The sequence below is a fragment of the Neolamprologus multifasciatus genome, chromosome 12, assembly GCF_963576455.1.
Source record: "Neolamprologus multifasciatus chromosome 12, fNeoMul1.2, whole genome shotgun sequence".
Classification (NCBI taxonomy): domain Eukaryota; kingdom Metazoa; phylum Chordata; class Actinopteri; order Cichliformes; family Cichlidae; genus Neolamprologus; species Neolamprologus multifasciatus.
Window position 1 is genome coordinate 34,268,341 of NC_140450.1, and position 17,020 is coordinate 34,285,360.

Below are 17,020 nucleotides of genomic sequence, written 5' to 3' on the forward strand. Positions count from 1 at the left end.
TTTCTGTCTGAGGGTGTTGCTACATCTGAAGTGCAGGGGGACGTCGTGGGACGACAATGTTGTTCTATTTCTGCCTGGTTGGTGTTTGAAACTCTTTCCTGTACATCTTTGCTGATTTGATTAAGGCTCAGTTGAGATAAGCACAAGTTTTAGGACGTTTCTTTAAACACATCCTTTTCTTTCTTTCTCCTCTGCCTTGGAGGAAACATCCTCTGTGACTTCAAAATTTTAGGTTTCTAATTTTTCAAGCGAATCACTTCAAAAGAGTGAATAAAAGTGAATAAACGTGAATTAGAAAGCATTATCATCACTCATACGTTTATTTATGAAGTTGTTGTATGTTTTTAAGTTTGTAGGGATTGGATAAATAAGTGAACAGTAGCTATGAAGTGCAGTTAAGGCAAATAAAGAGCCACCACAAGTTTCTTTACAAAATTTATTGTCACCAATACAGAATGGCACAGTGCAGATGTTACCCACCAGTGTGACAGGATGATACAGCTGGTTATTTGATGATATCCACTCCAACGCTGATAGTTTCCAGTGTATTTAAATTGTATTTTTGTCGTGGTAAGTTTTAAAATTTTCACAGGGTTATGGATTGGATTTGTCTGATGTTGGAATGTGACAGGCTTATTCTCTTGGATCCACTTTAATGTAGGGTTGCTCAACATGCCCCAGATGAGTATTTGTTCAGCAAGCTCCTGTTGAAAACAGAGAGGAGGAACAAGTGTCAGATTAAGTCTTAAAATTCTTTCTCTGCATCAGAGCTTAAGCTAAACAATCCTCAACACAAGTCCTTGTTTTACATACCGGACTGCAGCACAGGCTGGAACTGTCCGGCCATGCAGATTTCCTCCTGCTTCTGGCGGACCACTCTCTGGATGGCAGGGGGGAGGCCACGGGGGTTGCGGGAGAAGACTAGAGCATAGCCATCCTCGCAGGTTCCGTCATCCTTCAGGGTGCGGCAGGCATAGGTGATGGCATAGTTGTCATAGTCTGTATCAATGACCCAGTAGTTGTCACCTAGAAGTCAGGAATGAGAAATGAGTCCCAGCTCCACAAAGGAAAGACCGAGTGACAAAGAGAACACGACGAGCAGGCTTACCGCCACTGGACAGGTAACTGGCCAGGCCCTGGTAGTCCATAAACATTTTACCAGGGTTGCCAGGGTCAGGAACTGTGTACTGAGCAGCCATGTCAGCACAGACAACCCAGAACCTGAATACAGAGGAGAGGAAATATGCAGCAAATGCAAGTGTATTCATGATCTCACATTGAAGCTGCTATCAAGTATGTTGCAAATACCCACCCAAAGAGAGTGACTCTGCCTCTGGAGGAGGCCACCATGGAGCCATCATCGCCAACCGTGTACTCAGCAGAGATGTTGTCCTGCAGGAACAAACCCTCAGGGTCTTTCTTCTGCAGAGCATACCACTTCCCTGCGTACTGTTGTAGGGAAGAAAGGGCAAAGATGAGCTTTATTTTGATTGGCATGTCTATAGTACACTGTAAGTAGCACATAGTTCATAAATTCACATGTGTGATTGTATGCCGATGATGTTCTGGTTTATACATGAGCCACATTGATCATTTTGTTCCTGTTTTGGTTATTTTTTAACTACTTATTATACACCAGTGTTACTATAAATACAGTCAAGCTAATTCAGATTACAGAAAGTTCAAAAATACACAGAAAAAGTCTTAGAATATATTTAAATTTTTGATCTTGTAATGAAAGGGTTAAGAAGTATCCTTAAAAGATACATTTGCGTACTCACTCTTTTGGGGTCAAAGTCCTGTTTGACTGTGAAGCTGTCCACCACACAGGAGGCCAGGCTGTGCTCCACACAGGCCAGGAGCATCATCACCAGAGCAAAGATTTGAAAATTCATCCTAAACCCAAATTAACACCGTATTATGATTTGTTTATATAAAGGTGTAAAGTCAGCGTTCCTAAATCATTTTGACACTCTTGTAAAATCCTCATAAATGGTTTAAGAATAAGAACATTTGAGCAAGTCCCTTAAAAGCAGCATCTCCTTACCTGAAGTAGGGAATGAAGAAGCCACAAGACGTTTTCAGTGCAGAGTTGTTGCAGTGAACTGTGGCTAGAAGACGCCGTGTGAGCCTTTTATACCTGACGCACAGACAGGCTCGCTGCTTATTTTCAGATTTTAAATCTACGGCTTATCCAGTTAACAAAATCCGCCGGCGTAAGCTGATGAACCCCCAGATTCAGCAGGCTTTATGTAATTCAGTGCAGGGCTACATAATGGAATACAAGATAGCAGATAAGGCTGGTCACGTATGCACAGCAAAGGTGTTGTTATTTTTAGCCCTGAGGATACATGAAAATGGATAAAGTGTACAGATTTATCCAGTCTGAGAACGATGCAGGGTTCAAGAGAGATTCTGTCTTTCTACTGCATCTGTGTGTTTCCTTTAAATGTGTTCAAAATATTCCCAAAACCCTGAACAAGGAGCATTAATGCTTTCTGTTATCATTATTAATATTAATTTAACACAATAAAACAAATCACTGCACTAATTAACTTAGTGTTTTGTTCTGCCGAGTCTATTTGTAGATTAAGCATTACTGCTCCGTCTCTTTAGCCTTTTATCTGTTTTATTCAGGATGTTTTAACATAAAATTATGTATTTTGTGAGTTCTTAAACTTTAACAACCAATGGAAAGAAATCAAAAATCTATTTTCCACCTTCAACAAACATTACAAATGTACAACTGGTAAAACTGCAAAAAAAAGCAAAAATTATATATATGTACTGGATGTTGGGTCATGTTAGGTCAGCACAGGCTCAGGTGTTCCCGTCTGCTGCCACTTACCTGGTTAAGTAATCTGTCTCTTCTTCAGCTTCACCCTACAATGTGTCACACAGGAAACAGCTGAGCTGCATTATAGAAAGTTTGCACCACTTATGCATCCTGCATGTGCAGAGGTCGAAAAATGCACAAGCTTCTGTTTTTTTTTTGTCATCAACAATTTTTATTTATTTCATTTTAAACTTCAATAACAGAACTTAAGGATAACTACATAAATAAATAGTTTAAAAAACAAACAACAACAAACAAAAAAAACAACCCCAAAACAAAGGAAAGTTATCCTATTCTTTCTTCGCACACCAATCCCCACACCACCACTCTGTCATTACTCTTCTGTTCTTCAAGTTACAGAAAGCCAGCTTGTAAAGGGGACCAAATACAATCATATTGATGCAATTTGTCTAATAAACCATGAGTCACTTTTTCATAAGACGCCAACTTAGCCATTGTCTTTAGCCACTCTTCATAGGGAGGGGGGTTCTTTTTCCGCCAATGTCTTAGCAGGACCCGTTTGGCCGTAGTAAGAGCCAGAATAATCCATCTTTTTGTATAACTGGAAAAATCTCCATCAGAAAGTTCTGTGGTTATACCAAGTATGGACAGTTTTGGTGAGATACCAAATCTCCTTTTTAGAACACTTAAAATTACCTCCATTATATTTTCCCACCAATCCCGAAGTGCCGAACAGCTCCATAAGATCTGTAAAATCAAAGCATTTTGACCATCACAGCTCCAACATTCGGGGCCAGGTTCCATTTATACAATTGTTGCGGTGTTCGATGCCACCTATGGATTATCTTAAGTTGAATAAATCTACTGCCTGTTTCAAGCTTCTGTTTCACAGGTATCAATTTTATAATATTATATATTGTCTACATGGTTTATTTAGAAGAAAACAGGATAAAGAAAAGCTCTTCTTTTGATTTTACAAATTTTGGAGTCAAATGTCGAGCAACTGTTTTGTTTTGTTCTTTCAGTTTTTGTGTCCCAGAATCCAAACGTAACCAGATCACTGTAATCCCTCTAACAGCTCTCAGGAGATATTTTTGTAAGGCAAGGAAGCCAATTTAAGACGAGTAGTGTGTCGGTAAATCCGGCTGCGTTTTTTTTGGCAGGCCTGTCATTGTTGTTGTTCTAACAATAACCTGTCCTGAAGATATTACATAAGACCTTTGTGCCCAATGTCCTCACCTTTTTAAATGCAGTCAAATCTTCGACTAGTGTCAGCAGTGTTAACTCTGCATCTCTAATCTGAAAACAAACGACAGGTTTAAATGATCCTGTTACAGACGCACACTTGCTTAACTGGAAGGGAGCTCAGGTTGATCAGATCTGGAGCAGAGCCATGTCAGGTCACTGGCTGTTGACTGGCTCAAGTTGTATAACAAGCAGCTGAATGGATGTAGAAATATATGCATCCATCGTATTTAATCATAGGCTGCAGTAACTATTTTGATACTCAACTAGCCGTTCACTTTTCTCCCAATTAAATTTTCATTTTACAAAACTATCTTTTTGTGCATTACTGAAAATAATTAATGACATAACCCTGGACTTTAGGAAACAATAGAAATTATTTTTAGGCGATGCAATTAAACAAAAAGTAAGAGGTTGTTAATATTGTTTTAACACCCAACCAATGTGGGTCACACTAAAAGGGAAAATGAATTTCCACATGAACTGTAATCTTAATTAAATGGGAAGTTTAGACAATAAGTATGAACTTTTCCACAGGTTCAAAAATACAGCAGGACTGAGCAGAGAGACATGTGAGTCTCAAATAAAGAGCACTCAAACTTTGGAGTCATATTTATGCATTTAAATAAGTAAATATAAATTAAATAAGTACATTTTTACCTTTAAATCTATAAAATCATAATAAAGTGTTCCAGGCTGTCTTATTTAAAACTGACATCAAGGGCCTGGTGGCATGTCACTGTGCCAACATCTAAAAGGCTCTTTCAGGCTTTCAAAGAAAAGATTGTGAATGCCTGGCAAAAGGATTTAAGAGGATAAGTCATTCCACTGTAACGAAAACTACAGATCACCTCAGCCATGTTGCCAGTTAGTTCTCAGACCTCGACCGATCACTGCGATTTCACCGCGTAAAGTTTCAGAACTCATATCATAACCCACCATGATGGAGACGTATTCACAGGCAGACGTGTCAACACCTGTTAAATTATTTTAAAGAAATGCGGTTCACACGCACACAGAGTTATACTTCTTATGTCTTTATTGAAAAGCTTAAAGTGAAGGCTGGAGAAAGTGGACATAATACCTCAAAAGCTCCTTGGATTGAACAGGATTTGTATAAATTGGGTATTGACAACTTTTGCTCTTGGAGTGAAGTTGGAGGGAACAGTGCTTTCATCATCAACTTACACAGAGCAGCATTACAGAGGTGCACGAAAGTGGAGGGAAAAAAATAAATCAATGCACTCAGTGTTTCATCAGCATTTCTGAAGAAGAAATGAGATGTTTACTAAACTAACCAGCACCACTTCATAAATGGTTCCCAGACAACTGAAGTCGATGTTGTAAATGGAAACCAGTGATCCAAAACTGTAAATAATGATATATTTCTACATTTAATGTGAAAAAGTGTTAATGCAGAAGCAATCAGGAATTCAGTTGAACAAAGACCACAGTGCATATATGGCATTAAGAGTTCAAAATCTTTACTCAATAATCCATGACTAACATTAAATCACAATATCTGGAAAACCAAAGGGCTGCTGTTATTAAAGGTAACGGTGACCATGTCCACAAAATAGGTGTTTTTGAGTGGCAGTGACCCCATTTTGCCATTGCTACTCCGGAAAGAGTGGAAGAGGTTGGAAATTGCACATGAACATCCTGGAACAGCACTCCGCTCTACTTCAGAATGGTGTCTTCATTTGCTGTGAGGACGAGAGCAAAATATGAGATTTGACAATGCAGTCGTGACTGAGACGTCCACATGTGAGCTGTACAGTATGTCTGCGTGAACAAGGTACCTTCTGCTAGCTGCTTGGCGATGCGCTCCTGCTCTTCACGGACCTTCTTCTCCTCCTCCTCAATCCTCCTCTCTTCCGCTGCAATAGGCTTCAGGTGATCTGAGCAAATTAAAACATTTATTAAGCAGAGGTGGAAGAAAAAGACACGCAGTTTCCTGATTTATGAGATATAACTATTGTCTTACACAGCACGTAGTATATAAGAAGCTCTGCCCAATGAATGGAAGTGTTTGACCTCGTTACACTACACAGCTGCAGTAAAAGACAGTTCGAGTAACAACTTACCATATCTCCTTTTGCCATATATGATCCCAGCAATCAAAGCTGAGTACCTGGCTGTCTGCAATAGAAAATGTGTACATGTTAGTGTCAAAAACTCCCTAATGAGCTGGCTGAGATGCAAAAGAAAAAACACGATATAATTGTAAATGATAAATGATTTATGTCTGACAGTGAGAGACATCCATCAGCCTCTGATGAACATTTGGTAACTAAAAAGCGAGCTACTTCAAAAATCCTCCAACAAAACACAGGAGGAAAAATGTTCCCAGTAAAAGTGGAAACAACAAAAGGTGTTTTACCACTTGAGGCAAAAACACACCACCGAAAACAACAACACCACAAACCTTGCCATAAAGAGGGAGCTACTAGATACATTTGACTGAGGATTTAAAGGGCATTAACGACAGGGCACAAAGAGTAACTGTTCCAGTAAAAAAAATATCTAGTCTACAGTAACCTTATCCACCTGTCATTCACAGTATGACCAGTAGGGGGCAACAGCTTCGCTCCAAAACAAGAGTTTTCTGACAGCTGACAACTGAAGTAGAAGGCGAGCAGCAGCTAAACGTGTTTGATGCAGAGACAAATACAAAAACAACACATTTTTAGAATTAGTCATTAGTTATTTCCGGTGACTCCACTTTACCAGCCAGTTAGCGCTGCGGCGTTTAAATGAAGGCAGCTTGTTTTAACTATCAGTCAAATCAAGCGTGATGTTCCGTAACACAGTCATTGTTCTCCCGCACACATGTACGGTCCGTGCAAGCTGAGCTGTACGGCACAATCAAACAACAGTACAAGTCAGGTTGCAGCTGCTCATTCATAGTTTTAGTGACACAGCTGACAGCTAGCCTGTTAACCTGACAGCTAACCTGCTAGCATGCCCCTGCTAAAAAGCAGGGGCATGCTAGCAGGTTAGCGTGTTCTCGGTAGCTAACTAGCAGCCTAAAAGACAGCGGTTTGTGCCTTCTGACTATAAAACACTAGTAAACGTTTATAACAAAATGTGTGTCGATGCAAACCTTAATCAGAGGTGACACTGCAACCGGAGGAACCATAGTTTCACGGCAGGCTTACGATTAGCAGCAGAGGTCACTTTAGCACCAGCTGGAGGAAGAGCAGAGGCGTCTTCTTCTTTAGGTCTTTCTGCCGCTGGTGAACTGCTGCCACCTTCTGGAACAAGTGGTCCTCTTCAGCTTCGAGGCCTGGAGTTCCCCACGCCTGATCTAGGCTGCAGCTCAGGCTGTCCAAGAGCTCAGTGATCCCCTTGTCCAGATCTGGATGGAGATCCCCCAGGACACCATCCGTCATCGCATTAGGAACCCGACATTTTCACCTATTCACTATTTTGAGCTACTGCAATGAAAATTCAGCAAAATGGACTAGCCCATCTACTTGTTCCAAACACATCAACCTGTCCATAACTGTACAGATATGAGCATGATGTCTTTTTCTCATTTAGACTGAACGTGTTTAAGTCTTTTGAAGAGTGTAGTTGATAAAAACTATAAAAAGAGTTTGGGTTTGTTTTTGTTTTGTTTTTTTGCTGTTGTTGTTGTTCGCTTTGTTTTTCCCCTTTTCTTGATGCCAAAACTGTAAAAAGGAAGCAATGTCAGTCTATGGGACAATTTGTGATTGTTATTTGTGCTTCACAATAAAAATATTTGAAGAGAAAAACTATAAAAAGCAATCAACTCTGTACTGAATACAATAAAACAAAAATAAAGTTGATGCGAAATGTCTTTAGCATTGCAAATGCTGTTTTGTGCTGTGATATGTACTAAACTACTCAACTTCCTCAACCATGCCTCCATGTAACAGTGCTGTGCCACCCTGTGGACTGTTTTTCTAATTAAATGCAAACATCTGATCTTCTTTTATCTGTCTATATTCAGTCATAGAGTTTGTCTACATCTGAAAATAATGTAGAAACTGTTCTTCAGACTTGAAGCACAGACATAACACTGGGTTCATTCCCTTACTAATGCTGCCATCCAGCAATAATAATAATAATAATAATGATAATAATAATAATAATAATGATGATGATGATGATAATAATAACAATAATAATAATAATAATAATGATGATAATAATAATAATAATAACAATAATAATGATAATAATGATAATAATAATAATAATAATAATAATAATAATAATAATAATAACAATAACAATAATGATAATAATAATAATGATGATGATGATAATAATAATAATAATAACAATAATAATAATAATAATAATGATGATGATGATGATAATAATAATAATAATAATAATAATAATAATAATAATAATACTTCATAATCCACGTTTTCCACAGAAATAAGGTCTATGAGCTAAATGGAAAATCAAAACAGCAGCCAGAAAATCAGCCCATTATCAAATATGTCAATAATACTTTTTTCTCTTTGTCATAATATTCAACCAGAGATCTAAAAACCGACATGATATTGCAGTAGCAAATGTCTTCCTGCAGAGGTCAGTAAAGAATCTTTGGAGATCCTGACAACTTTGTTCCCAGGATAGCTGAGAACCTTGGACACACTTCATGTTCAGTTTTCCCAGGTGTGAGAAATCTGGGCGTAACTTTTAATCAGGTATGCAGTTGTAAAGTTTTAAAGTCTTAAAACTGTTTCTGTTTCAAACTAAGACAATCATACAAGCTATTGTTATGTCATGCCTTGACCACTGCAATTCATTATTCCTTTTCCTGGATCACCTGCAAATAGCTCAGAATGCTCCTGTGGGGCTGCTCACCTGGTCCTCTAAAAGGTCCCATGTTACACAAAATCTGTCGTCTTTGGGAAAACCATCCCAGAAGCTTAGCGTTAGCTTGATTTATTCATTTTAGACCAGTTTTAATTTCGGTTTGGGATCATGGTCCTGTTTGAACACCCAACTGTGTCTAAGTTTCAACCTTCCAGCTGTTTTGAGGTGAAGAATTCGAAGGTATTCTTCCTTCTTAGTTATTCCATCAACTTTTTGCAATGTAACAACCACTGGCAGCAAAACAGCCCCGTAACATGATGCTACCACCACCATGCTTGACAGCTGGTACAGTATTAGTTTTGACAGCCACACCTTTACTCCTCCAAACATACCTCTTGTCATTGTTGCCGAATCACTTGATATTTGTTCATTCTTATCATAAAACATTTGTTAGAAGGCTCGATTTGGCTCGATGTTGATTTTCTCGGTCAGCACCCTCTCTGTCCATGGTAATATAAAACTGACTTCACCGTTGACAGTGATGCTGGTGCTCCAGCAGTTTGAGTCTTGGTGGTTCCTGAGTTGTTCCTGAAAATCCTAACCAATTCCCCCTCATCTGATGTTGATAGTTCAGGTGTTTTTTCAAGAATTTAGCAAAGTGATGTCACATTTGAACAGCATGAACCTACATATAGAAAGAGGCCTTCCCAACCTGTGTAAATCTACAATTTCCATTCTTAGATTAGACACCGAGTTCCTTGAAATCTCCCATTGTTCTGAGTGTTGGTAATTCCAAGGAAAAACTACAAGTTGTGGTCAGTCATGATCACTAAGAAGTTAAAAGGCCTTGTCAGGTTAAAAGACAGTGTGGAGCCTTCAGCACCAATTATTAAAGATTTAAGAGAACATGTGTATATATTTGAGTCTGCATGTATATTTTGACCCTGTGTGTATTAGGAAAAATCCAGATGTTTGCTGTCCAATCATTAGACCCTGGAAAAAGAACTTTTCAAATAAATCGTTAAGGGCCCAAAATGACCATGATGTTCATGTTGAGTATGTGACCCTCTGACTACAGCTGTATATGTAGCTGCTAGGTCTCCGAGGTAATCCGACCAGCTCTTTTTACCTATTCCTAGATCCAGGTTAAAGACAACATGAGACTGGGATTTTGAGGTTGTGGCTCCCAAGTTGTGAAACTCACTTCCAGTAATTGGACCTTTTTTTTTTAACAAAAAAACCCTTTAAGACCCACATGTGTGAGATTTGCTTTAATTAGTTTCATCCATTTGTAGTTTTAACTGTCGTATCCTATTTTGTACTGCAAAGCCCTCTGATGTTTGTTCTTGAAAAGTGCCGTTTAAATGAACTCTACTTGTTTACAATCAGTCACTGAGAAGACTCTCTCTATGAGGAAAACAGCATTTATTGAAAACAGTGTTTGAGACAGCATGTGTTGCTGCGGGCAAAGCCAATAAATCATACCGCGTACTTTGGCGGAATGATTTATTTGCTTTGCATGCAGATTTACAAACTGACCGAATACTGCAAACATGAAAAGCAGCGCTGCACTACAAAGTTCACCAAGTAAACAGATCACCCGTGTGAACACTGATTTAAAGCACTTCAGATGCAAAGGAAAGGAAACTTTGTTCAGCTGCCTCTTAAAAGCGTCTCTTCCTAAATTTCACAGAGCTGCACTGTAGATGTGTGTAAGGACCTATGCCCTGCCTATGCCCGAGAGAAAAGGATTAAAGGATTTTCATTCACTCTATAGGTATCCAGGTGAACTCTGACCTCTTTATCCAAACATTTAGATGTTGATGAGATTACAGATTTTCACTCTGGGAAATTAAGAGTACTGCTTTTAAAACATTTCACTTAAAAATTATGCATTTTAACTTGACTTTAAGTTAAATAAAAAACAACCTCTTCACAGCATGGATAAAACAATCATATGTAAACATATTTTTTACATACTAGATGCTTTTATGGAGAGAATTATTCCCATTTTTGCACCAAGGGTAAATACTGCAGATGTGCACAATTTAATAAATGTTGGCCACAAAAGTTTCTCTTTGTCTCTCTTTTGATATAGTGCATAGTTGACAAAATATCGTATAGATTTGAAGAATGTTTACATTTGTGGTATTCTTGAAACAAATATTTCTAAATTATGCTTTTAATGCTTAAATATTCCTTAATAAAAATATAATTTCCTGTAAGAACATTTAAAGGGACCAGTTTTCCCCTTCTTCTCGGCACACTGTGTGCCAGATTTTCACTCTGAACTCAGTTTAATAGCTAACTAGTCTGGAGGGTGTAGACAGCCATATGCTTCCCTCACAAAAGCTGCCAACTAGCTGGAGCACCCCACTCCAGTAAGCTGAGTGGTTTCTTTCTTTTCTTTTCTTTTGTCCCCGTTCCAGTTTCACAGTGAAGCATTTTAGTTTGTTCTATAAAGAAGAAACAATCAGTGTGCATGACATTGGTGGTTTCCAAAGCAGTGTTCCAGGGTTTTCACCGTCCTCTTGGCAAATCTCACCTTCCCTCGGTTCTTCAGGGAGGCGGTGTACTGGTTGGACTTGAGTTTGGAGTAGTAGTCAGAGAACTTGTTGAAGAGGATAGATATGGGCAGGCCATTGAGGATGATTCCAAAAGCAATGCAGATGAAGGCAAAAATACGGCCTAGTACGGTCTCTGGATAGACGTCTCCATAGCCCACAGTGGAGATGCTGACCTGCAGCGAAGACAGGAGAGCGGTCAGTGCTGCTGGAAAAAACATCCCAGAAATAAACAGTAGGCACGTTTAGCCAGGGCCCAGCTAAACTGGCCTAAAGCTTTCTCTGCTTTTGGCTGCCTGATGTAATCTAAACCATCATGTTGTATTAAATACGCCTTCAAACGAATGACTGAGGCCACCAGGACAGTGTTTACTGAGGTTATAGATGAAGTGAGCAGCATGCTCATATTCACACTCACTTCTAAACAGGAGATGCCCCCTGTTGGCCATAAGATAGAATGTACATTACAGCCAATACTGTCACTTAATACTGTCCTTTATATATGGACAGTATTAAGAGAACTTTTTTAACTCTCTTAACCGTCCTAACAACAAGGCTGGCCTCCTCTTTAGAGTACAGCGTCCATGAACCAGAGTTTGTAAATGCTTCTGTATCTCAGTCCTGCAAATTGTAGGTATGCTAAACAGTGTTGGTCAAGTTACTTGAGAAAGTAATCAGTAACTAATTACTGATTACTTCCCCAAAAAAGTAATCCCGTTACTTTACTGATTACTTATTTTCAAAAGTAATTAATTACTTAGTTACTTAGTTACTTTTAAAAACACGATTTACAACCTGAATAGGTGATAAAGTGATAGATCTTTCAGCCCAATTCTACTTTTTCTGCATAATCATCATACAAAATGTAATCAGATGGAAAAGTCTCTTTTAAAACTTGTTTTATTAGTTTTAATCTTTTAACTTTATGCATCAAGCAAAAATTTAATTATCTGCAACATTCACTGACTGGAAGAAATTAGTTTAATATTTAAACTTATTTTCTGCACATTCCAGCAAATAAAATAAAATATTTTGTGTTTACACTCAGTCTTTCAAATAGATGCAAGTAAAACACAGCAGAAAATAAATAAAGTCAAAGACTAGCGGTCCTGTTGCTCTATTTTCACCTGTAAAGCAGGAGTGGGGTAGGCGGAGGTTTACCCTGGTGCAGGTGTGCTGCGGTCAGTGGAAGAATCCGCGAGTTTCTCTGAGTTTCCCATTACGTCGTAGCTACTCGGTGCTTGCTCGGAAGTTTAGGGGTTTTTTCGCTGTAAAAAGAAGTTTTCTTCCCATGCACAACGGACGCTAATGTTTTTGTCACTTTTTATGGAATCAAACTCAAAGTAAGGTCAGTACTTCCACGCTTTAAACGCTGCACGCTCATACTCTCTCTGCACTCTATATATGATCCATTGTTGATCTGCACACAGCTGTTGTCACAAACGTCGCACTCGCTTACGTCACTGTCATGAGACATTCTCGCAAAAAAAATCACGGTTTTAGTAACGCAGTAACGGAGCGTTCCTACGGGAAAGTAACGGTAATCTAATTACCGTTTTTGCAATAGTAATCCCTTACTTTACTCGTTACTTGGAAAAAGTAATCAGATTACAGTAACGCGTTACGATAAACGCGTTACTGCCCATCTCTGATGCTAAAACTAATTATGTTAAAAAAAAAAAATGCAAACGTTCATCTATCTATTTTCCATCACTTCTTAAATTCCAGGTTGTTTCCAGGCTAGAGCCTATCCCATCTGCCATGGGGCAAAGGAGGGGGTACACCCTGGACACCATCGCAGCGTTAACACACCATGCCACTACTTATTACATCTGATTATTAGATATCGATAATAATCACTGCTACACGACTACTTACGGTGAGATGACACATGACAATTTGTTTTTACATCAGGACATGCACTGGCTAGCAAACCACCTTTGTAGTAGTTTTAAATCTTGCCCTAGAGTGGTTCAGTTTTGCTGAATTTCACTGCTTTCCCCTCCTGCTGACAGACTCACAGTCAGGCTGTATTGTGTAAATACATTCAGACATTTAGTTAGAAAGCACCCACACTGCCCCTTGATCCATGAGTACTTTTGTCAGACACCAGTTCAGTTTTCATAAGGTATCCTGCCAACAGACTGCAGGTAAACTGCCTTAGAAGCAGGTGGTTCAATGACTCACTGTATGTGAATTTACATTAATGCAATTGGAGTCGGTAGCCTTGAGCAGCATTCAGAGTTCTATAAACATGACTATCATTCAGAGGATTATTGTTTCTTTCCTTTGGATTAGACATACGATTCTACCACCTGGTTTAGGGGAGGGAGGGGATCTGTTAATGGGTTTATTCATGGCAGCAGGCAGACTCTGTGAATCGAGATGTTAACCTCTTAAACTCCAGCACAGACACTACTGGAGTTATGGCTGTTCCACCCTCTAAAACTCGACAAGGTGCCCCAATTTAATCAGAAAATATTCAATACACGATTCCTAGGAAGCGCAGGGAGACATGTCCTTAACCAGAGCTGACCTCATTTGTTTTGTAAGGTGGTATTGCCCAGTGTAATCTAATAATGTTGCACTGAGACACGAGTTACTCAAGGACAGGACGCATTAATACTTATTTTATGATAAAGTTTATATTTGCTACCCTTTCTGTTATTACTTCATACTGTAGTCATTCTTCATTATACCCCTCGATACAAACATGCACTTACAGCTGCCCACCACCATGCATGAGGAATGCTGGTGAAGTTTGTGTGTGGCATGTCGTGCTCCACGGTATAAACCATAGCAGAAAAGCTGAAAATGCCCATGGCGATGAAGAGGAAGAGGCAGCCCACTTGCTGGTAGCACTGTCGCAGGGTGAAGCCAAACGCCCGCAGACCCGTGGAGTGACGCGCCAGCTTCAAGATCCGAAAGATCCGCATCAGTCTCATGATCCTCAACACTTGGCCCAGCTTTCCCACCTGCCCCACCGCCTGCATGTCAGCCTCATGCTTCATGTAATTATCCTGGCTGTCGAAGATCTCCAGAACGCACTGCAGATACTGAGGCAGGATTGCGATTAGGTCCACGGTGTTGAGCACGCTCCTGCTGAAGGAACTGAGGTCGGGTGTGGATATGAGACGCAGCAGGTATTCCATGGTGAAGAAGGTGATGCACATGGACTCCACGTATTCGCAGTACGTCTTGCCGCTGAGGTGACCTGAAGCAGTTCTGTACTGCATCTCATGTACTGTGTTGAGGGTCATGGCCACCAGGGAGATCAGGACAAACAAACTGGAGGCCACAGCCATCAGCTTGGCCTGCACAGATGAAAAAGGCTTCTCCATCAAATTCCAGATGGTTCGCCGCACCTGGCCCATGAACATGTCGTGGAACAGCTCCTCGTTCTCCTCTATCTCTATCTCTGCCTCCAGCTCCCTCTGGATTTTCAGCTGGTCGTTGAGCTCGTCCTGCCTCTCCTCGAAGGCGATGCGGCAGCAGCGGTGGGTGGTCTTGATCCTCACGCCCCAGTAGTTGATCTCCTCCAGAAAGTTGCGGGGACACAGCTCGTCCTTGATCCAGAGCACTCCCGTCCTGTAGAAGTTGAAGATGCTGTGAAACACATCTGGGTCCCTGTCAAAGAAGTACTCATTGCTGGTCACTATGTAGTCATCACACAGGTCCAGCTTCATGTTGTGGTCTGTGTACGTGGCCAGTCTCCCTATCCTGGTCTTGGGGTACTTCGCTGCCATCTTGTAGGCTATCTTGTAGGGCTTCCCTCCTACATTAATATTGATCACATAGTTCTTCTTGGAGGGGGAAATGTGCTTGGCGACGCCGTATGGAGTACTGTCATCCTCTTCGTCCTCATACTCTGCATAAATGTCGTAGATGTCCCTGCTGAGCTCCTGCATAGAGTTCCACGTTTTCACGCAGCTTTCCTTTGCTAGTGGGTAAACAACCTCAGAAGGTCTTCGATTAAGATCAGAATCTGTGACTTTGTAGTTGGGGAAGAGACTCTGTCTCCTGTTCGGTATGCTGTCCACCTTCCTGGTGCTCCCCATCTTCCCGTGCTCCACCCTCAAAAACTACACAACACACAGAGCAGCCAGACTGACCAGCATTACTGGAGTCTAATACCCCCTTTACCTAAGAGCGGAGGACACGAGCAGGATGCCTCATGGCCCTGTTAATGTTGCTGACTGAGAGGATCCGCGTGCTTACAGCACATATAAATACCATTATCCTCTGCTGAGCTGCCTGCTGACATGATGTTGGCTGTGTAGAATATCTGAACAGATGACCAATAAGAATACGTCTCGTTTTATATAAAATGTGTTTTGAAATCCCTTACTCAAGAAGTTATACCTGAAGGCTATGTGTGGGAAATACTACTGTATACCTTTGTTACTTGCATGCTGTCTGAATAAAACTACACTACTTAATACTTTAATACAGGAAAAACTGTAGATTTCTAGTAGAAGTGTTGTTAAAAGTTCACTTCAAATTATTTGTGAGATGTTTTTGTATTGATTTCCTATAGCAAAGGGAAACAAAGGAAGGCTAGTGCATGCATAAAAGAGGATAAAGGTTTTAAGCATTAGCCTACTTCCTGACTGGGAGGGGGTGGGTGGGTGGAGGCGTTCCTCAGAAGTGAAGTGAATCAAGGTTGCGTGCCTTTAACATTAAAACATGTGGTTTTAATGTTAAAGCAGCAGACAAGCATCAGCAGCAACGCTGTGACACATAAGCAATTAGCAGGCTGAAAATTTCTACTCAGAAGAAACAAGTGTCTCTAACATGACTTTGATTGCCATTGAATCCTCTTATTGGATATCAGATTATTGTCCTGCTGATTAACAGCCCAGGCTGACCAATGATGGCATTCTGCAAGACTATTGGCTTATTACAAGAGCCATAAAGTATGTCAACCCTTTATTTACCTTCCTGCTGCCAGCTACCACATGAGGGTTAAATCAATTAAGGACTGAAGTCATTAAATCAGTGACACTTTAATACCACTTTTAGACTTAAGATAGTCTTATTAGTATAATGTGTCATTAGAACGAGGGGTAAACTGGGATGACGATGCAAACTGTAGGGTCACATCATGTGGAAGAGAAAGGAAAAGAACATTTTCCATATGATACATTTTCAGAACAATGTTTTTGTTGTTTGTTAAGACACTTCACATCTGTGAATCATTTAAGTATATGAAAGGCACCCAATTCGAGGGATAAACCAATAATGTGTCTACACATACGAGACAACTCAACAGAAAACTCATTTTAAATTGTTGCAATAGCACGGTGGCACGGTGGTTAGCACTGTTGCCGCACAGCAAGAAGGTCCTGAGTTCAATTCCACCATCAGGCCGGGGTCTTTCTGTGTGGAGTTTGCATGTTCTCCCCGTGTTTGCGTGGGTTCCCTCCGGGTACTCCGGCTTCCTCCCACCGTCCAAAGACATGCAGCTTGTGGGGATAGGTTAATTGGATAATCCAAATTGGCACTAGGTGTGAATGTGAGTGCGAATGGTTGTCTGTCCCTGTGTGTTGGCCCTGCGACAGACTGGCGACCTGTCCAGGGTGTACCCCGCCTCTCGCCCTATGACAGCTGG

The 17,020-nt window shown here is 40.3% G+C and overlaps 2 protein-coding genes across 2 annotated transcripts; both read right to left on the reverse strand.

Moving 5' to 3' along the window:
* Window positions 1–422: 422 nt before the first annotated feature.
* On the reverse strand, window positions 423–2,155 carry LOC146507387 (purpurin-like). The gene is made up of 6 exons (XM_085180524.1): window positions 2,048–2,155; window positions 1,782–1,896; window positions 1,313–1,449; window positions 1,109–1,221; window positions 814–1,026; window positions 423–704 (listed from the first exon to the last, which is right to left on the reverse strand). The coding sequence occupies exons 2-6, from the start codon at window positions 1,893–1,895 to the stop codon at window positions 694–696; spliced, it is 588 nt and encodes a 195-aa protein (XP_085036650.1). The 5' UTR covers window position 1,896; window positions 2,048–2,155; the 3' UTR covers window positions 423–693.
* Window positions 2,156–10,253: 8,098 nt separating this feature from the next.
* Window positions 10,254–15,616, reverse strand: LOC146507388 (potassium voltage-gated channel subfamily V member 2-like). The gene is made up of 2 exons (XM_085179364.1): window positions 14,133–15,616; window positions 10,254–11,585 (listed from the first exon to the last, which is right to left on the reverse strand). The coding sequence occupies exons 1-2, from the start codon at window positions 15,465–15,467 to the stop codon at window positions 11,319–11,321; spliced, it is 1,602 nt and encodes a 533-aa protein (XP_085035490.1). The 5' UTR covers window positions 15,468–15,616; the 3' UTR covers window positions 10,254–11,318.
* Window positions 15,617–17,020: the final 1,404 nt, after the last annotated feature.

What these genes read in the sequence shown, in the direction of transcription:
- LOC146507387 (XM_085180524.1), bottom strand. Translation starts at nt 1,895, where the DNA reads ATGAATTTTCAAATCTTTGCTCTGGTGATGATGCTCCTGGCCTGTGTG. An exon ending in GGCAGAGTCACTCTCTTTGG is followed by an intron (nt 1,222 to 1,312) that starts GTGGGTATTTGC and finishes CTCTGTATTCAG; the next exon opens with GTTCTGGGTTGTCTGTGCTG. An exon ending in CAGTTACCTGTCCAGTGGCG is followed by an intron (nt 1,027 to 1,108) that starts GTAAGCCTGCTC and finishes CCTGACTTCTAG; the next exon opens with GTGACAACTACTGGGTCATT.
- LOC146507388 (XM_085179364.1), bottom strand. Translation starts at nt 15,467, where the DNA reads ATGGGGAGCACCAGGAAGGTGGACAGCATACCGAACAGGAGACAGAGT. An exon ending in ATGCATGGTGGTGGGCAGCT is followed by an intron (nt 11,586 to 14,132) that starts GTAAGTGCATGT and finishes TCTTCGCTGCAG; the next exon opens with GTCAGCATCTCCACTGTGGG.